This window comes from Musa acuminata, chromosome BXJ2-8, assembly GCF_036884655.1.
Source record: "Musa acuminata AAA Group cultivar baxijiao chromosome BXJ2-8, Cavendish_Baxijiao_AAA, whole genome shotgun sequence".
Taxonomy (NCBI): Eukaryota; Viridiplantae; Streptophyta; class Magnoliopsida; order Zingiberales; family Musaceae; genus Musa; species Musa acuminata.
In genome coordinates, this window is record NC_088345.1 from 5,268,017 (window position 1) to 5,288,589 (window position 20,573).

The following is a 20,573-nucleotide window of genomic DNA, read 5'->3' on the forward strand; positions in this document are numbered from 1 at the left end:
GCATTTAGAAGGATGACTTGATATTTCTCACAAGCAAAGGTACTTCTATTGCTCTGGTGATACATTTTGCTTCATCTACTGCATGAACTCATCATGAACATGTTCCATTCCTATATTGTTCTCTTGGTACAGACACAGGATTCTGTTCTAATCTAGAAATCTCTATACCAAGTGGTACATCTTTTTTGTGAAAAGTTCCCTCAAGAATCATTTGCAGGTTAATTTCTAGTATCTTTCTTTCCAAGTCAGACAAGAATTCTGCAGCTCCAATATCTCTCTGTGGTAAATGGAACTATAGGTACATGCAATGTATGCAGCAACTGATATTTCTTGTCCAAGTGTGGTTAGTTGGATTGGTTGGCTCTAGGTCTATGGATAGTTAATGCATTTAGAAGGATGACTTGATATTTCTCACAAGCAAAGGTACTTCTATTGCTCTGGTGATACATTTTGCTTCATCTAGTGCATGAACTCATCATGAGCATGTTCCATTCCTATATTGTTCTCTTGGTACAGACACAGGATTCTGTTCTAATCTAGAAATCTCTATACCAAGTGGTACATCTTTTTTGTGGCATTTTGGCACTAGAAACTGGTATTATCTTGTTTTATATATATATATATATATATATATATATATATATATATATATATATATATATATATATATATATATATATATATATATATCCTGATTAGTTTGTGAAGTAAATGGCTGCATTATTCACTGTTGACTTTATCCTGTATCAGTATGCTTTTTCTCATACAACACTGTTATATCTTATAATGGTATCCCCCTCTCAGTAGAAATCAGACATCAGTCTCGCCTGAGCCAGACAAATTAGACAACCAAGTTGTTAACCTTCTCCATTACTGTTTACATGAAACTTGAATTAATTGAATATAATTTATAGGTAGAAACTTGTACTCTATTATCATCTTAATAATAATAATAATTATTGCATCTAAAAGCTTAAAATTTAGCAATAAATTGACCCGTTGAATGAGAAGTTTTCATCTCGACATATTCTAGTAGTGTATTATTGTATAATTATTTTGCACATATAGTTCTGAAAATAAAATAAATAAATTTATTATTTAATATCGTCAGTTGTTTTGATGAAAAACACAACACGTGACACATGTAAAAAGATAATTTTAATTTTTTTTTTATTTCTAATAATTTTATTGGTAAAAAATAATTTTTATTTTATTGATAAAAAATAATTTTAATATTTCACATATTAGAAATGGATATAATATTAAAATTATTTTTTTGCTCATTATTTTCGTGTGGATCCAAACGTTGGATCAAGTGTTAAGTTTTTAATCAATGAAACCGAGACAAATATATTATTTATTTTATTTTTAAAATTATAGTGATCCTAATATAAATTTTTTAAGTATAAAATTCGTGATACTAATAGAGTCCAAATATTGGGATAATACATAATTAAGAAAGATAAATTAAAATTATTTAATATGTAGTCCAGTCGGGTCGGGTTTCAAATATCGGATCTCGTCCATTCAATGTTTCTCCCATCGCATCTTAGCCATTCAAAATTTGAACGCGACTCCTGTGTGCCCCTTCCCTCTCTTTGCCGTCCCTAAACCCTAGGGAAGGCGAAGAAGGAGAGGGGATCCTCGACCCCACAGAGGGTTGCCCCGCGGACGGCATCGCTGGAGTCTCGGACTCTTCGAAGGTGGCTGATCTCGGAGCCAGCATGAGCCGACGGAGGGATATCGGATGACGATGTGAGTCTGGTGGGTCACTTCCTCAGGGAGACGCTGTAGATGCCCCGGGAGCGGTTGGCGAGTGAGTCTTCTTGATTGGTAGGTCATATTACTGCAGTTCTATTTCCTTCTTGTTTTATTGTGGTTGATGTGAGCAGACTCACCATTCCTCTTTGGATAACATTACCCTTCAAAGTTCAAATTACTTACAGCTTATGCATGCTTTTAATGACGGTGGATTGTATCTTTTCTCGATCTACAATGTTTGATATCATGTCCTAGCATGAACGAATATGGTGCTCTAATATATTGAGTAAATCTATGAAGAAAAGAAAAGAGAGAAACATCAGGCATGTGAATCTTCGTATGTTTTGATGGTAAGAGAGCAATCGACGTCACGGATATGGAAGCGATCAATGGATGAGCTAAAGCTGTTTCTGATGTTTCTGTTACTCAAAACATTCCTCAAAATTTGACAACTAAAAGAGAACTTTCTATTAGAAAAGGATACATAAACAGAAGATGATTCTTGCACCATTTCTAGAGTTCTGAAAATATAAAGCTTCAATGAAGTCTCAAATTATAAGCACACCATCATTACATCCATAATTCTATTGGAGATTCTACATATAGTTAACATATGTTTTGTGTGATGCGGTAAGATATGGCCATATAGCAAGTCAGAGTGTTGCCACAATGATGTAGCTTTTATGGATGAACTAAGGGTGAGATTTTATATGTTTCATTATATAGTTGAAATCAGGATGGAAATTCTAGAGGCTTCTTGAGAGTATAGAATTCCGATTTGGTCACTGGATTTCGTTAAATACATATAGCACTCCTGTATACAAAAGGTGATTATTGGATTAACTTAGTTAACTAAGCGGAGTGTGTTTTTTGACTTCTCTCCTCTACAATGAGGAATTGGGTGATGGTCAATTTTTCATGTGTAATTTAAAATGAATTTAAGGTCCTTCTCATTGTTAGGATTTCTTAGGTATAAAGCTGAATATGAAACAAGATAAACTAATGTGACAGAAATATATTTGTTTACAATTTAGCGTAGCAAACATAGATCACTTTAGGCATGATGACAGAATGTTGTGTATTGCTACATATATACACACACATTTGAATATTAGTTACCTTATGTAGTGCCTGAGATAAGCATTGTTGTTTTGATGCTTTCTTTTCTAAATCATATTTCACATTTATTTGACCATGCTTGTAACAAGATACATTCTTGTTGGACAAACTTAGATGTACTTCTTGAATGAAGTATGCAAAACCAATAATAAAAGAGATGTGAGGTTTTTAGGCAAGATATTTTTTACTACTACTGACCTGATAAATGATACACATGAAGTATATGGTCAAGTAACAGATGGGGATGCCAGCAAGTTCTGAGTCACTTTAAGTGGCGGCTACATGAAGTTTGTTGTATCAGCCTCCAGCATTCCCAAGTTTCCATAATCAGTGGGCTTGCCCCACAAAGGCATGTTCAATGCTCTAACTCTTTAATATTATAGATTGAACTTATTTTTTTTCACTTATTCACTTTATATACACAACTCAGAACTTCTAGAGTTACTGCTTATGCTAAATCACAAGAATTTTTAATATATATTTTTTACCATAATATCACTTGAATTTAACAATCATTTTTTTTAAAATAATTTTTTTAGGTCTCAGTGTTAACGTCTCATGATTTATGTAGTATCAAAAAAAATATATGATTTTTTTTGCAGATTATTTCTTTTAAAGTTAGTTTCAATAATTTTTCTCAAGTCTAGCTGCCGAGATTTTAACTAAGAAAGTCAATTCTTGTTCATTTTTGAGGATGGAACAAGTGGTTGAGAAGTTTATATGCATTCCTACTAAGCAGAAAAAATTCAGGGGCTACCAATTAGTTGTCTAAGATTAGCAGCACAGCCTATCACACAGCATTATTGTTTATAAAAGAAAGCATCAACAATACAAATACCCTCTCTTCTAAGATCAGTTATCATAGAAGCATCCAAGAAAGAAAAGAAGAATATAGCAATCCTCCGCCTTTTTCATCCAGGCTTGGGATTCATTTTGATGGTGTTTAAGTGACAGAGTAGCCAATATTTTGGGACCGTGATATCATAGATAAAATTTTAAACAGGATGTTTGATGTAATATTTATGTATGTCTGTGTTTTTTGGTTTTTCATGCTTTGCACAACATGTAGAGGGACGGTCGAAGGTTTAACAGTCCCATTTTAGTTAGGTTTGGTGGTCGTTTTAAACTTGTAAATAAAGATTGTATCATATGAACACTTGTGAGAGATATTTGATCTGTTGTGGATAATTTTGATCCTTTGTTATGTAACCGTTCAGAATTTGTAAAGTCTCTTTGTAATTTGTATTGTCTATGTAATGTTTTATTAAATGTTTGCTTGTGACCCTTTGTTGCTTGTGGCCCTTTGTTGCTTGTGGCCCTTTGTTGCTTGTGGACACTTATCTATGTAGTATTTTCTGAAATATTTGCTTGTGGACACTTATGAGAGATATTCGGTTTGCAGTGGATAATTTTGACCCTTTGTTGTATAATCGTTTCAAGAGGTTAGCCTTTGCGGACGGACACGCAAGGGTGCCGCACGATAAGGCAAAACCAGCTAAGTCAGTGATAGATGGTATTAGAGCAGGATAAGCACTCATAAAAACACTTGGCATGCAAACGTGCGGGGACCTAGCGAGGCTACATTGAGGGCAGCCAGCATATGCGATCGTTTAGGGGAAAACAAATATGGAGATGTAGGGAAAAGGAGTCGCTCGGAGGAGCGGACATCTGAGATTGACATTCAGAGGAATGACCAACCCTTCACGCAAGAGACACCACGAGAACAAGTCAGCTTGGAAGAATACGTAGCGCACAAAGGTTGGGATGACTGAGTTCGAGCTACGACTCGACGTTGACAACAATACTTGATGGTACTCAAGGCAAGCGAGGAGCTTGGTAAAGGATGAGACCGTACAAGGTGGAATAGGTTGCTCGACAAATGAAAGAGTTGTGCAAAGCTCACAAAGGTGAGGGGAATTGCTGACTCGAAGAATTCGGTACTCATGCAAGGGCTTGCATGTGGACGATGGAATGTTCGTGGCCATCCCAAGGCGACCGAAACTCGGTGCCATGGAGCATTGAACCTTTCTCTTTGACACCATATATTGGTAGAGGCCACATATGGAGGGATCACAATCTAAGTTCATCCCACAAGGATCAGAATACAATGGAGATGTCATCAGGAGGCGACATGGTGTAGTGGATCATGGTGGAATAGTTCGTGGCAATGCGATACACACGAATCTAGTCCCGTGAGAGACTATATCATATGGAGGTATGATCGGGAGCTATTGGGAGCTCCACTTCGGTGAACAACACGACGACAAGAAGGGCTATGGATTCAAAGAGTGAAAGTCATGGTACCGTAGAGGTAGGTCTTCCGTGTGTGCATCAAATTTTGCATCGGATGAAAGCTTTGGTCATCAACATATAGGGGCTATATACCACCGAGGGAAAAGTTCGAATGCAAGTACCAAGTGAGTCTCATGGGAGGGACTTGATCATGCATAGGTATGATCGAAGCAATTAGAGAGTTGGACTGCTCCAGAGCCCATATTTACTTAAGGGAGCCCAGCAAGTCAGAGGACAAGGCCGAGTAAGAGAACGTTGCTACCAAGGAAGCTAAGGAGAACATAATTGGTGTAAACCCTATAACATGATGGTAGAGGCGATGCATAGGAGTTGCAGTCTATCTTTCCATCAACCAACAAGAACTACTAGGAGAATACAAAGGTATTGAAGCTAGGAGTTGAAAGGGGCGAGGAAGCGACGATGAGTCCAGAGGGACTTAGTTACGTAAAACCAAGCATCAGTTATAATGGAGGTGGACTCGGAGGAGTGCCATAGAAACATATCTATTGATCGTGAAGAAAAGGGATGCAGATGCGAGACGAAGGATAGTAGGGCCATGATACCGCAGAGGCGGGACTTCCGTGAAGTCATCAATCCCTTGCTCTCATGGAGGGAGAGCATTTAGTTTAGTTGTGAAAGGGGCCGAGGAGGTGGAGCATGCAGAGGCCAAGGAACTTCGTAAGACCAGTGTCAACGAGCTTCTCATCAAGTTAACCAATAGTGAAGGACTTCGGGTCGTGTAAGAGTGCACGACCGAGGAACGAAGCAGGCAGTACGCGGTGTTGTACCTTTGCTACTCAGTGGAGTAGGCAACAGGATTGATGGAGAAGATAGTACAATCCCAAAGGCGACCAAAACTATTAGAGACTTACTCCGTTAGGGTGAAAACTTCCTGCATTCCAGAAGTTCGATGGCATTGAGAAGGTGAATCACAATAGCTAACTCAATGCAAGAAGTCCAAATACTTCGAGTGCTTCAGAAGTGTGAGCAAAGAGCAGACGAAGGTCAGTAACCAGCTCGATACATTAAGTACAACCCTCGAGGAGGTTGACGAAGTCAAGTAACTATCGCCTTCTCAACTCTTAAGAGAATGGGTGAAACCGAGTACCCTAACTCTCTTATCTATCCAGTAGAGGAGCTCTGCACAAGTTCAAAGACCCTTCGAAGATAATGGAAGACAATGGTTGTCAAATCCTCACCAATAGTGATCAGTGCTACTGAGAGTAGATTATCCGCTTCATTTTCCAACAGAATGATGCAAATCTACTTGAAAGTGACAACTAAGTGAAGGAAGAGTCGATGGACAAATTTTGTGGAGGAAGGACCCAAAACTTCAAAAGTTTGTCAGGCGATGCTCGTTAAAGCTCCAACAAGCATCCACCCAGTTCAAGCAACATAAGACATTTGAGAGACTAGCGCATAGTAAAGATAGTCTTTTCCTTCATCTGAAGGATCCGTAGAAACCAACAGGGATCAACACAACTCAACTAACCCCACACTAGAGTCAGAGTCATTGGCGAGTTGAAGCAGCATAGTGGATCAAAAGTTCGACTATTCAATAACAGCAGCGGAGAGCAGTTGAGAGCCAAGAGGCGCATTGCAGTTGGAGCAGAAGATTGAAGACTCAGCAAAGGTAAGGATTTGCAATGTCGGCAAAGGCTTCGACGAGGACGTCGAAGGAATAAGTGGGGGAGAATATCACGGACGAAATTCTAAACAGGATATTTGATGTAATGCTTATGTATGTCCGTGTCTTTTGGTTTTTTCATACTTTGCACAGTATATAGAAGAACGGTCGAAGGCTTAACAGCCCAATTTTAGTTGGGTTTGATGGTCATTTTAGGCTTGTAAATAAAGGTTGTGTCATGTGGACACTTGTGAGAGATATTCGGTCTGTAGTGGACCATTTTGACCCTTTGTTGTGCAACCATTCAGAGCTTGTAAAGCCTCTTTGTAATTTGCATTGTCTATATAGTGTTTTCTAAAATGTTTGCTTGTGGATCCTGAGTGAGGTGCTTTCTCTGACCCGTTTTCTCTTTTGTAGGTCCTAAGGGATCATGAGAGGTTTCGGGGAGGCTAACCTTTGCGGACGGACACGCAAGGGTGTCGCACGACTAGGCAAAATCAGCTAAGTCCGTGATAGTGAGGTTGATTATAAGGATTTAGCCTTTGATAGAAGTTAATTTGTTTGAGAAAATATTTTAGAATCATGTATTGTTGAGACCGCAAAGTTTCATCTAGCAAGAAGTTGGAATGTTTTGTTCTATTTTAAACGTCTAATTATAGAGCTTTTGTTGTCCACCATCGCCTTGATATCAATATTTTGTCAAATCATGTATTGGTATGCATCTGTATACATATATTTTAAACCCAGATATTTATAATTTAGAATGAGATTAAAATATGTAACATGCTTTATTGTTTTTTCATCATAATTTCTGGTTGTTGTGAGAACCATTTTAGATCTGTTGACAAACAAGCTTCAAATTGTTTCGATTGTCAATTCTATAGCATCTGCAGAATTTGGGTCTTCTACTTGTAATCTTTTCCAATAGGACGATGTATAAACATAACTTGATAAGTATTCTAGTGTGCTTTCTACTTATGGTTATGGGCCTGATAAATGCAATGTGTTCCAGTATCTTTATGAAGCTATAATGTTATGTCAACCGAAATTTAGATACATGCAAGTATTTGACCTGGTTTTGGATTCAATTCAGGATCCTGCACCATGCAGCCATTGTATTCTCCCGCTGTCAATTGTAATCTGGATTCTCTCAGCTTGGATCAGGCCAGAGGGTTCAAGTCTCTATCCAATACCTTCCTAAGCTTTTTTCTCAGCACTTGAAAGGACCTTGATCAGAAACTTGAGCACCTGCTGTATTAAACTATGCTCCTCCAGAAGGCATGCCGGCACCATGTCCTAGTAATGTTGGTTCTCAATCTACTTCATCAGTCTGTATGCATTCTTCTCAGTTTTCTGTACTTCCACATCCTGCAATGTCATTCGTTCAACCCCATGAGCACATTTAATCTTTTGCACAGTTATTTATTTCACTTCCATTATCATTCTTGATACTTGGACTAGGATGTCAAAGATTCTGTTCATTTTATAGCCAATCAACTTATATGTATTTCTTTTAACTGATCAAATATAGATATACTCTTGTTTTACATATCAGGAGCATCCTATTAATGTTTGTACTGTAGCTAATACCTTTGGTAATTCAGTCCTGCATCTTGAAATAAAATCTAAAAGATTCATGAGAATGAACCGTTGTCATTTGTTACTGACATAAAAAAAGGAATACCATGGGGTGCTCATGAAACTTATATTCGGTACTTTTATTGGACCAAATATAATCTACACTTGTGTGCAATTCAAGAACACCTTTAGCCCTGCATCACGAAAGAAAACATAAAGTTCATTCAACTTTGATTTACAAGAATGAAGAACTGGTATCCTTATAAGCAACTCAAGCTTTCAATTTTGTTGTTCCCTTTTACTAAGGATGTGCCGATATAATTATTGATCTCTCAAGTTGCTGATTATTCGAGAAATACAAGTGATTCGGTGTGGATAAAGCTTTCCACCCTTTATGCTGTCTAAAAACTTCTTCGTCCTCATTGTTATTTGTCATCTGTGTTTGGATGTCTGGCAAAATTTTGATGTTATATAGTCAAGTGTTCTTTTAATGATCTTTCTGCTTCTGTTTGGTATTACTTATTCCAACGCGGGCTTTTTGGCAGAATCATCAGTAGCACCCACTAAGGGCCCTGGGCATGCCTGCAGCTGCCACTGGGAATTCTGAGATCTGAAATGTGGATGCTGCAGGTGCGACATTAATCGTTTGCTGGAAGGAGAGCTGCAGGCATTGGAAACGAGTATATCTGGCATGTATCAGAAAATATTCCATTTTAGCCGGCTCCTGGTGATTTTGCAGAATTAATGATGCTTCTTGCACCACAGATCCAAGAGCAGCATCTCGTTCCATGAGTTCTGAACCCTTCTACGGCCCCCAGATACCTTGTATTGCTGGTGCAGACGGGAAAGCATATTAAAACTAACATGTGATTACTTGGTTAGGCTTAAGATTAAATAAGGAACACAATTGTTCTTTTTTATGGGTTCCTTCATAAGTTGAATGTGGCATCTCTAATAATTTGGTTTTGCATATTTTTTGATGCAGCAGTAGTACCTCAAGCGGTGGGCTTTTCCAAAAAGTATTACCATGACAGCAATCTCCCTATCTCCGAGGGACGTCTCCTTCGAATCCACAAAACGAGAATTTAGGTGATTTTTCTCATCAAACTATTATTCTTTCATGGTTAGATTTTATTGTCCTGTGATGTTCCATATGATATCTTGTTTACATTTCCTTTTTTGGTGCCGGCTTTATTCTTCATGTTGTCATGCTAATTATTGTGCATTCTACCTTGAAACGCAATTACTTTTTACAACGTGAGTTGCTAGTGGGTCCTCTGAATAAACTACAAAGCTGATCTCAATGTTCCACAATAGATTGAAAACTCTTGAAACAAAATAATGAACGAACGTTCTCAAAGGGTCAATCATGGGGAACAAGTCCAAAGAAACCCAAAACAAATCTTGTCGCCATTCCCACTGGTCACTTTACCAAATTCCGTGTTCCCTGTAGTACCTTTTCCGATCTATACCAGATTTGCTGCCCCACCTAGCAAGTGCACCTGTGAGTTCAGTGTTCGACCTTTCAAAATTATCTCTTGGAACTCTTAATATTTTTTGCTTGGAATTTTCAAAAGTCATGCAATTCAATCCTTTGATTAGATTTTTTACCGAATTTTTTTAGTTGTTCAATCAGAATATGAGGAACACGCGTGCCTTGTCATGGTTAGGGCTGTAAACATAATTTGCTGTTCATGAAGAGTTCAAACTTATGCTCGTATCTGACTTGGTCTGGCTTATTCGAGATTGTACCGTAGCAAACTCAAAACCAGATTTTAATGTTCATTTCATTAATACGTCAAACTCGAACATTAGCTGGTTTTATTATATTCAGCTTCACAAGATCCTAATTTGAAATATATGATTATGTATGGTCATATTTATGGATATATATATTTTGTCACCTAGATTAGATCAGTAGGTGTAGATCTTTTGGACATAAAATTTTCTGTCACTAGATACACTATGATTTAACTATCAAGATGTTGCTGCTGTTGTATTATATTTCCTTTTTCTCTTTGTCCAGTAGTATTCTTCCTTTTTGTTTGGCTATTCTCGCAAGTCTTTGAATTATACAAACCTTATAAGTTCTAGTCAATCACAAATGACTATGTCTACTTCTGGTCACATCATGTCATCATGCAGCTTGTGACATTCCGGGTTTCTATTTTATGTAATTTTTTGAATAATTTCATAATTTGGTTTTCATGTTTTTTTCTAGGATTTGATTCTTTTGGTTTATGCTTCACTTCTTTTTCTAACTAAATGGTAGGATTTAAAGGGGGAGAAATGATGAGGCTTTTATGTGAACACTCCCTCCATCTTAGGGATGTCATCGAGTAAGATAAAAGAATAGGGATTTGAGTCAGGTTCAGATCTGGGTCAAATATCTAAATTGCCAGTCAAACTCATGTTCGAATTCGAGTACCGATTGTTGATCACAATTGTAGAAGTAGGGTTCGGTGTCTGATCCACTCAAATCGAGTTTAAGTAGGTACCTCAGTCATTCTAATTTTAGCTTAGGTGACATTTATTGGTATCCCGGTCATCATCTCTACCATGCGTGGTGGGGATTCTGTGTAAGGACGGCATCCTTGTATCTCAAGGATGTGCCCTAGTCAGACAATCTTCTGTGGATCTCATATTCTTTTAGTCTCTTCACTGCACCATTCGATCCTACCGACAACACCAGAGGAAAATCTAAGAGAGGTATAGACAAACAAAGAGGAACAAGACTTTGGGAGGCCTGAGTATGGCCTCCCTTTCTCACCATGTCTTCCCGACAAGGCTTGGTGGTGGTCGGAAATGTTCCCCCAAGCATTTCCTTCCTTTTCTTGGCTTCAGGGGTGTTTTCCCACTCTTCTTACCTGAGTCGTTTGTTTCTGAGCATGCTATGTTCATCATTGAACTCTTATAATCCTTGCCTTCTCTCCTGAATGGTAGTGTGTGCACGTGTTTAAATAGAAAGTCAACTTGATTAATTGAACTTTGCTAATATGTGCACAAGTTTAAACTTGGTTCTTTCCTGCTAATTTTGTCATCATCAGGGACAGACATATAGGTTTTGGTATCTAGTTACTTTTGCATGGTTTTTAATTAAAATAAGCAACGTAAGTGCAAAGGGAGATTATATTTCCATTCTACAGTTGCCATTTGCAGAATTTCTTAAGGCTTGGACTAGTTTAGGTTTAAAGAGCAGAAGTCATAGACAAGTTAGTGAGACGTTGCTGACAATGTTCTCCTTAGCTGGTGGCCGAAATAAAATAGTTGTTGATGACAAAGAATTGATGTTGACATGAACCTGTGGATGGAGTTATATTCCTTATGGTAGAACAACTTATGAATTACTTCGGACCAGAGAGGGAAAGAAAAGGTGAAGCACTGTTTTTTTCCTACTAGTTTTTATAGACCTAATGTATGTCATCTGATTTTTTAAATTCCTATTAATGTGAGATTATTATGTACTGCTCTTTCAACCTTTATCTTCCGTGTATAAGCTATTGACATATGAACATTTTATAGTTTTGGAGGAACATGTTCCGATTCAAACTTAATATTCTCCATTAGCAAAGAAGAAGAGTATTCTGACAGGACAAAAGCCCTCTTTTCTTTCAATGAGGAGAAGAAGAAGAAGAGGAGAGAGAGAAAGAGAAAGTAAAGAGACGATGCAGTCTGGACGGCCCATCTACTGCAGGTAAAACCATACATAGTCTCAAACCTCCATTTCCTCTTCCCTCTTCCAGGGCACAAGGGCAGAACTTTGTCACATAGGGAGAGAAGCAAGTAAAAGAGACGGTGCCCGATGGCAGATGCACAGTTGAGTACCAGCGAGTTGATATGCTCCTGTAACAGCCACCAAGACACAAAAGACACTGGCGAAGATGTTGAGGAGGAGAAAGATAAACAATGGCGAAGCAAGCACTCGGCAGAACAAGTGGGCAAGTACACTCTGTCCTCCATGGTCGACACGTAGGGAAACCAGGAGGAGAAACAAACACAGCAATTGGCACATCCGCTGCTGCTCCCCCGTCAACAATCTCCTCAATCACACTCCACTCCCGTTGGAGACAGCCATGACAAAATCAACCATCATCGTCATCATCAAGCAGCAGCGGCTTATTTGGCAGACAAACGAACACATGCGATGGGCGGCAATGACACTGTGCGCAGGGAGGAATAACATCAGCGCCTGCGTGCGGCGGTCTCCCTCTGGGCGTTGAAGTAGACGGCAGCGACGGGGAGGTCGAGGTCGTTCTCCTGCGCGAAGCCGCGGGTGCTGAAGCGGTCCCTCGATAGCGGCGCCGCGGCCACCGACTGCCCCCGCTTCTGCTTGAACAGGACGAAGACGAAACGATGGATGCCGATGCTGGGCCGCGGGCTCTCGTAGCTCACCACCTCCTTCCCTGCTCACACCACCGCATCAACACACACGCGTTAGGCCTCATGTCAAACACAGCAGAGCGCAGAGGGGACGACCCACCGAAAGACGCATCAGTCGTGCCGGGGATATCAGTCACCACCCTGCATGCAAATCCACCACGTAAGCAAGCCATATCTACGCACCAGATTCATCTATGTCTTAGTAATTAGATTCAGGTTCATGTGTGTCTGCTATGTGCTAATGTGCACAGGCATTTTTGGATTGTCCTCGATGCCTGCTGACGCATAAGCACAGGAAATGCAGCACACGTGAACAGTTCCATCTCACTTTGCTCAAATCACTGTTCGATCGCTTCTCTGCTAAATGAATAGTGTGTCGTGTGATTGTTTTACCAGTGAACATGCTCCCGTAGGTAAGGATCGCTGGGGCCGGGCGCGTCTGGGTCTGTCATCACCTGCGACAGCAGAAGCAACTGCTGAAGATGATGCATCAGCTATGGAGAAGAGCAGCTATGGCGCCGTACGCACGTACCAGCGTGAAGAAAGACCTCATCTCGCCGCCTTGGACCTCCACTCTGGGCTTGGAGACGACGGCGGAGGGGAATAACTCATGGCCATTGCAGACGAGCTTGTTGGAGTTGTAGGTCACCATCATCTTCACGCTGGGGTTGAACGAGTCGATGACTTCTCCGATCACCCTCCCTACCGTCAGTGGGTCCGACGACAGCCTCGCCATGCCGGAAGGAGGAGAATGTGGAAGGCAGCAGTTGTGGGTGAGAAGGGAATGCTTTGGCAAGGAGATGGCTCCTCTATTTATAGTGCTCAAGGGAGTATCTCATCTGTCACTGCCTGTGATCAGCTCTGCTGGTGGGGACGCCCCTTCCTGGGTTCCATCCATGGATGGCGCCACTGCGCATGTCTCGACCCAAGTGGCAACCCTAACACAGACTGAGGATAAAAGGAATGGTAAGTCTTCAGAATAGAGCTTCCTTTCTCTCTCTACCATTGTAGCAAAACCTGCCTTCAAGTTCTCAACAAAGATAGAGAACACCTGCTTAGTGTAAAGGGTCATTTCTTTCCATTCTTTTTCTTCAAATGGGTGTACTAAGGAACCCTCTTCTTCAGATGGGAGCACACCTTTTTCTATTAAGGCAAAGAGATGGGAGGGAGAACGTGAGGATGGTGATGCTCTGACCTCCCCAAGCTTCATTTCCATGGGAGGAAGTTGCCGTAACTGGCTATATTCTCTGCAGGAGTAGAAGGAATAAAGACGAGGGATAGACACACTCTTTCACAAAGCAATGGCAGTAGTGCTATGGTGCCATCTCATGCAAAGTGATCCTGTGGTCCTTAATCAGGTAAAACAAGGCATAAGTTCTCATTACTGGTTGAGCACACTGCACATGCACACCTTTGCGGGGACTTTCCTCCACCCAAGCTGCAATTTTTATGCCCTACATAATGAACCCAAAGTTAGAGAAGATGAAGCAAATACATATTTTCTTTGTTAGCTTCACAAGCCAAATGTAAATACCTGGAACACCCTAGCAGCAGGAAGGCATTGAGGAAGTTATTTGGATTGACTTTTAAAGATTTGATGATAGTGAAAATATAATTTAGTTGTTTGAATAAATATTATGAGAATAGTGAGAAGATGTTTAGAATCTAACATCCCCATTTAATCTCACCATTAGATGAGTAAATAATTCAAAGTTAACAAGTTAATAAATCAATAATCTTATCTGATGGAGTCATAGATAGAAAAATAATAAAAAAAAAAGTATGAGTATTGTGGATAAAGTAAACCAAAGTACACAATGGGCACTTTTCATGAGACAAACTCATGTAGCACAACAACTGATTGACTTTGTTCATGGTGTCAGGTTGTGCCATTGCTCAAGTGGGTAAATGTTGGGTGCTCACCAGATCATGGAGGGGTAGAAGGGAGACATTGAGATGTGCAGGTCACACATTGTCCACTATGGCACATCTGCAGCAGCGTTACCGGTCAATAGCAAATGGTCCAATCCACTCATTGCATCCCATCTGCACACTAAATTTGGTTCTGATTCAGGCCAGGCAAGGGTTGACCCACTCTTTCTGATATGAACTCAATTCAATTGCACATGTTCATATAACAGGGTTAAAAAAAAATGTAACAGGGAAAAATCCCATCTCAGGACAAAAATAATAATAATTGTGGATATTTGAGTTCTCATACATATGATGTATTCGAATTTCAAACTGTCATTTTTCTTTCACCTAGACACTGTACATGATATGTATGTCCATATAAAAATTTCATGGTAAATATTAGGCAAAATTACTTGGATTAATAATAATATATGATGCAAACAGGACAAATTGCCCCAAAAATATGATAATTTAAGTAGATAAATATTTTCACTGTTGGTAACAATACCTTTAGCTATATATAGCTATAAAATAATTTTTCAAATATGAATTGCCTTTTTTATTTTATTTTGAAATATAATTTTACATGGTTGGTAGAGATTTCATTTATACTTCTCAGGGAGTTGTATATGGAGATGGGCCATGAGGAGGCCCACTAAGCCCAGAAAGGCTTACCGAATGGTGATTTGCTTCGATCTACAGTTTGTATTGGTGAGATGTCCCAACAGTTAGCTTATTATTTGAAATCTAATATGATAAAGAAAAAGTAAATTAATATCTAAAAATATATACTAATTAAATTCAACCAATTTATAATTCGACGAGCCATTTTATCGATCCGACCCGACCCGAGTTGGCTCGCGGCACGTGCGACGCACACGATCTCCGGAGTTTTCCTCGCTGCTGCGCTGGGGTGCTCTTCTCTCGCCACGTGTCCGGTACGTGTCGATGGTCAAGACAGCCTCCCGCCCCGCTACTAATTCCAATTCTTGGCTCATTTAATGGGGGACCGACTTTTAAACCCGGCCGCTACCGGAGTGGGCCCGGATTTCCTACCCAGCAGAGAGATAACCGCACCCGTGCTTCCTCGGGGCCCACGAAACCCGAACCACCCGGGTGAACTATTTGAGCGGCCGCAGCCGAGGCTATAAATGCCCGCGGCGGGTTGCGAAACCTCGCGGGTACCAGCCGCAGGAGCGACAGTGGGTCGGTGGCGTTATCTCCGTCCGCGCCGATATCTCTCCTCCCCCTGTCCCTTTCCCTTTCCCATCTGTTCGATCTCCGTGGAGCTGTCGACGTGGATCATCGCCGAGGTAATCTCGCCTGCTCACTCCCTTTCTCCTTTCTGCTTATCGAGTTTGGATTTTGTGGCCAACCATCTCAAGTTCTTAGGGTTCCGATCCATGGTTGAACCCTTAGGTTTTCGGGGACTCCTTCTCGGTCGGATCTAAAATTGCTCCAAACAAATCCTTTTTCGTTTCCTACGGAAACGCTTTTGAACAAGAGAGAATATACTCTCTTTGTGATGACGCAATTTGATAGCTGAAATCAGGTAAAGTCTTTTTCGTCCTCTCTCCCTCTCTCTCGCCTTGAATCGCTTTGCTTGTGATCCGTGAACGCTTCCGGTCTCCATTGTGTTTTGGGGTTGGATGAATCAAAAGCGAGGGGACTGGGAGTGGGTGGCCAAGCAAGTGGCAGCTTCTGGATATTTCTCTTCTTTCCAAAAGGGTTAAACAGCTTTTGCTTCCATGGCTTTGCCCGCTTTTCCTGCTTGGAAACAAGCGTTCGGCGGTGGGCGGTTACCGTCTACATTACCAAACAAGCCTGCAAATAAAAACAAACCAAAGGAATCGAAATGATGTATGGTCCACATGGATGGGCGAGACATGGCTCCATGCCCTCGTGGACCCCCATCATGCATGCCTCTGTCTCTACATGTCGGCTCGGGTTGCGGCTTAGTTCCATCATCATGAGTCCTTTGATGGTTCTTAGATCCATCATCATAAAGCGAGCATTCTTGGTCCATCCAACTTGCTTTAAAAATCGGAAAATCTAGGGAAGATTATGATTGTGCTTGTTTTGAGTCTTGAAATGTCAATGTCAAAGACGTAAAAGCGCAGGATGTATCAGACCAATCTGTTCCCAATTCTGGGCTTTGCGCGGCAGAGCCACCGATAGGGATGGTTGGTAGCGCTTGCCGGCGCTCGACGAGGGTCGATGTCCGCTGCTGGGAGGCCTCGCTCTCTCTTGTTGGTGGCTCAGTCATGTCATCCGGCTCGTCGGATCTAAGATTCTAATGTTCACCTTCTCTTCATCCAAAGTCGGCTCATCGTCTCAGCTCGGACTGGTTTAGCGCCTCTGATCCAATCCGCACGTTGAACTGTGTCAGGTTTTGTTCTATCAGATTTCATGTTGTTTCGCCGCCTCGTTGCGTTGCAATGGAAAGTGTTAAGCTTATTAAATATTTAGCTTTACCGAAGACTTCAAATCTTTTATGCATATATTTATTTATGCATTTATGCCCCACTGCTTACGCGTGAGCTGCGACTGGCACCAAATCGCAACGAGAGGAAATCTCGAACCCGAACACCACAAGACATCACCATCACGTGAAGGCCACGCTACAGCCCATGGTCTTTACGAGAGTTAAAACTCCCCCGGTCGCCTTTTCCTCCTTTGGAATCGGACATGCTCTCCCAAACTGCCTTTTTTCGTCCCGTCTTCGGCGTCTCTAGTCGGTGCCGAGCCCTATCTCTTCCGCTAGAGTCCAAAGCACTCAATTTTCCTCTCGGAATCCTCAATTGTCTTTTTCTCCTTTACTCCGCCCTTTATTCTCTCATTTCCTTCCACTTTCTTTCTTTCTTTTTGTACACGGTAGTGAAACCGGAGTTCAAAGCTGCTGTTTTGCAAGGGGTGGGGGAGACAGCTCGCGCTCTGGCGGCCATGGCGTCCCTGTCGGAGAGCAGGAACATGACGTTGGAGGATGCGGAGGTGACGTCCGAGCACCGGGGACCGGAGCCGAGCCGTCGCCAGCTCATCCCGCTGGAGGACAGGGACACGGTGGCGGCTAGGGAGCTGGACCTCGGGTTCCCCCTGATGAGGCAGAACACCATCTACTCCCTCACCCTCGACGAGATCCAGAACGCAGTGTGCGAGCCTGGAAAGACGTTCGGCTCCATGAACATGGATGAGTTCCTCACCAACATCTGGAACGTCGAGGAGATCCAGGCCGCCGCAGCTGCAAACAACAACAACGAAGTGCCGATCAACCACCTCGCTGAGAGCACTGCAGGACGGCAAGCGGCGGAGGCTCCGCCACTCCGTCGGCAGGGGTCGCTCACGCTCCCGGCGCCGCTGTCTAGAAAGACGGTGGATGAGGTGTGGGCGGAGATCCACCGGGACGTGGCGCTTCGGTCGCAACACGTGGAGCGGGCTAGCCAGGAGGGCGCCGGGAGCGCCGCTCGCCAGCCGACCTTCGGGGAGATGACTCTCGAGGACTTCCTCATAAAGGCTGGCGTGGTCCGGGAGGGGTACGGCGGCGGACTGCCGGGGGCGCCGTCGCCCCACCAGCAGCCGGTGGCGCCGCCTCCCGCGCCGGCGGCGCAGCAGTACGGGATGGCCGGGTTCGGCCACGTCGTGGGCATGGCGGGGTATGTCGACGAGCAGGGGCTGGGGTCAGCAGCGGGCGTGGGCAACGGGGGCTACTCGGTGGGTAATGGGTTTGGTGGACGGGTGGGGAATGGCTACGCCGCTGCGGCGGCGGTGGGGTCGCCGGCGAGCCCGGTATCCTCGGAGGGGATCGGGGGAGGGCAGGTGGACAACACGGTAGCAGGGTACGTGGCAGACGGGCCGAGGGTTGGCGGCGGCGGAGGGAGGAAACGTCCGACGGACGGGGCAGCAGTGGACAAGGTGGTGGAACGGCGGCAGAGGAGGATGATCAAGAACCGGGAGTCGGCTGCCCGGTCTCGCGCCAGGAAGCAGGTACGTACGGTGGCCGTTATATCAATGTACCACGATGATAACATACAAAGAGCCAGGCATGTGAAGGGAATGCAATGTGCACAGGCATACACGGTGGAGCTGGAGGCGGAGCTGAACCAGCTGAAAGAAGATAATGCCCGGCTGCGAGAAGAACAGGTGAGTGCAAGCCTAGCTCACCATCGTTGGTATGCCACCCAAGCTCCCCTACTAAGAGACTCTGTTTTCTCCTTTCGCAGGGAAGAGTGATGGCGTTGAGGAAACAACTGGTAATTTCGTGGAACACGATTCACTCTGTAGCCAAAGAATCCATTAGCTTCATCTGTTTTCTTTCCTGTAGCTGCTGGAGTCCATGAGTGAGCAGGCGCGGGTAAACGTGCAGAAGGCCGCGAGGAAGCTGCGCCGCTGCAACAGCGGCACATGGTGATGGCTTTGCCAAGACCCGCTTCCTCCTCTCGTGCACAAGCTGTGAGTTCTAATCCCCTAGCTTTGGTTGGCTTGGTGTCTTGTGCAAAGCGTAGGCAGTGAGAGATACTGTATTATCCTGCAACTTAGTGATGTATTGAGAACACTTCTAATATATAGATATACATAGTTGTCATACTGATGGCCAATTTGCACGTCTGTTGTTGGGGAGTCAACGGTGTCGTCTGCCCCTGCAACGAAGATATATTGATGCAACAGTCGAGTATAAGTAAGCTTGCGACGAAATGCATCTATAATTACGGTTCTATAGAATACGCACGAATCGACTACCCAGTTCAGATCCATTAACTATAGATCGTCTTGCATGCATCCACTTGATCTTAGTACAATATTTTCCGACCAATGATACGATTATGGATTTATCGAGTGTAATTTGTAGATAATGCACCTATACATAGGATTCATCAACTATCTGGCCAAATTATTTTTCATTGATTCATCGTACACTGGGGTATACGATGATAATACGATACATCTCCGCTTGCTCGTCGTTAGCCACACGCGTCTCTAATAACATCATAAAAAATTATAGGCAAACTAAGCTTACAATTTGAAGATATTAACTTGAAAATATTTTTATGCGTAGACTATTTTTACTATCTATAATTTTATTTTTATTTTTTAAAAAATATTTTTAAAATACCTCTCAATAAATGAATGTAAATGCTTTTTTTTCTTCTTGCTTTTCGATCTAACCAATAATGATTCATTACACGTGAGTGAAGATTGTGAGAAATGAATGACTCCTTTCAGACTGCCTCAATAACCTTGTGATATTGGAGACTTATTTGAAAGAAATTATGAAGGAGATGGAGAAGAAGAGAGTATAAATAGTATAACAAAGACTCGCAGAGGAGAAAGTCAGGAAATTACGAATGCGAACAATAAAAGGGGGGGCATTATTGGTATCGATAATGAGTCGAAAGGTGTCGGGTGAGTATTGATGGAGTCAATAATGAACAAAGAAGCGTCGAGTTATTGGAGAGGCATCGAGAGGGATAGTGTTGCCTTCGATTGCACTCGCATGACGTCGTGAGGGTGTGTGTGAGTATAATTGGACTTCCTTTGAATCTTACTTTAATTGGACTTCGTTTGTGTTGGTTAATAACTATAATCAAAATCTAATCATATCTATAATATATCTTACATAATTATATACGGTTATATAATTTAATATTCTTTCACTTGACTAATTAATTGGTAAGATATAAAAAAATTAAAATCAAAATAAATAAAATAAAAGTTTATTTAAAAAAAATTTATATAAGTGGATTGCACTTGTGCATGACGTCGTGGGGGTATGTGTAAGTATAATTAGACTTCCTTTGAATCCTACTATAATTAGACTCTGTTTGTGTTGGTTGATAACTATAATCAGAATCTAATCATATCTATAATATATCTTAAATAATTATATATGATTATATAATTTAATATT

At 41.9% G+C, this 20,573-nt stretch overlaps 2 protein-coding genes and 1 long non-coding RNA gene across 11 annotated transcripts; 2 read left to right on the plus strand and 1 right to left on the minus strand.

The window, feature by feature from the left end:
- Positions 1-1,569: 1,569 nt before the first annotated feature.
- On the plus strand, positions 1,570-14,975 carry LOC108953607 (uncharacterized). 3 transcript variants are annotated; one of them, XR_010489364.1, is made up of 8 exons: positions 1,570-1,833; positions 7,893-8,103; positions 8,923-9,254; positions 9,366-9,466; positions 11,900-12,917; positions 13,171-13,723; positions 13,883-14,115; positions 14,641-14,975. It is a non-coding gene; the product is annotated as an uncharacterized LOC108953607 (long non-coding RNA). The 3 variants fall into 3 exon arrangements; XR_010489365.1 differs by having other exon boundaries at positions 8,923-9,466; positions 13,154-13,723; XR_010489363.1 differs by having other exon boundaries at positions 8,923-9,466.
- Positions 12,560-13,523, minus strand: LOC135619301 (CEN-like protein 2). Its single transcript, XM_065121195.1, has 4 exons — positions 13,290-13,523; positions 13,151-13,212; positions 12,858-12,898; positions 12,560-12,780 (listed from the first exon to the last, which is right to left on the minus strand). Exons 1-4 carry the CDS (start codon positions 13,491-13,493, stop codon positions 12,560-12,562), a joined length of 528 nt encoding a protein of 175 aa, XP_064977267.1. The 5' UTR covers positions 13,494-13,523.
- An 853-nt stretch (positions 14,976-15,828) lies between the features above and the next one.
- On the plus strand, positions 15,829-19,252 carry LOC103993569 (protein ABSCISIC ACID-INSENSITIVE 5-like). Of its 7 annotated transcripts, none has more exons than XM_065120198.1 (6): positions 15,834-15,984; positions 16,064-16,223; positions 17,550-18,652; positions 18,737-18,808; positions 18,889-18,918; positions 18,990-19,252. In XM_065120198.1, exons 3-6 carry the CDS (start codon positions 17,615-17,617, stop codon positions 19,074-19,076), a joined length of 1,227 nt encoding a protein of 408 aa, XP_064976270.1. In that variant the 5' UTR covers positions 15,834-15,984; positions 16,064-16,223; positions 17,550-17,614; the 3' UTR covers positions 19,077-19,252. The 7 variants fall into 7 exon arrangements, with proteins under 7 accessions (XP_064976276.1, XP_064976274.1, XP_064976270.1 ...); XM_065120201.1 differs by having other exon boundaries at positions 17,568-18,652; XM_065120203.1 differs by having other exon boundaries at positions 17,583-18,652.
- The last annotated feature ends 1,321 nt before the right edge of the window (positions 19,253-20,573 follow it).

What these genes read in the sequence shown, in the direction of transcription:
- LOC135619301 (XM_065121195.1), bottom strand. Translation starts at nt 13,493, where the DNA reads ATGGCGAGGCTGTCGTCGGACCCACTGACGGTAGGGAGGGTGATCGGA. An exon ending in TGAGGTCTTTCTTCACGCTG is followed by an intron (nt 13,213 to 13,289) that starts GTACGTGCGTAC and finishes CTGCTGTCGCAG; the next exon opens with GTGATGACAGACCCAGACGC. An exon ending in CTACGGGAGCATGTTCACTG is followed by an intron (nt 12,899 to 13,150) that starts GTAAAACAATCA and finishes ATTTGCATGCAG; the next exon opens with GGTGGTGACTGATATCCCCG.
- LOC103993569 (XM_065120204.1), top strand. Translation starts at nt 17,615, where the DNA reads ATGGCGTCCCTGTCGGAGAGCAGGAACATGACGTTGGAGGATGCGGAG. An exon ending in GGTCTCGCGCCAGGAAGCAG is followed by an intron (nt 18,653 to 18,736) that starts GTACGTACGGTG and finishes CAATGTGCACAG; the next exon opens with GCATACACGGTGGAGCTGGA. An exon ending in TGGCGTTGAGGAAACAACTG is followed by an intron (nt 18,919 to 18,989) that starts GTAATTTCGTGG and finishes TCTTTCCTGTAG; the next exon opens with CTGCTGGAGTCCATGAGTGA.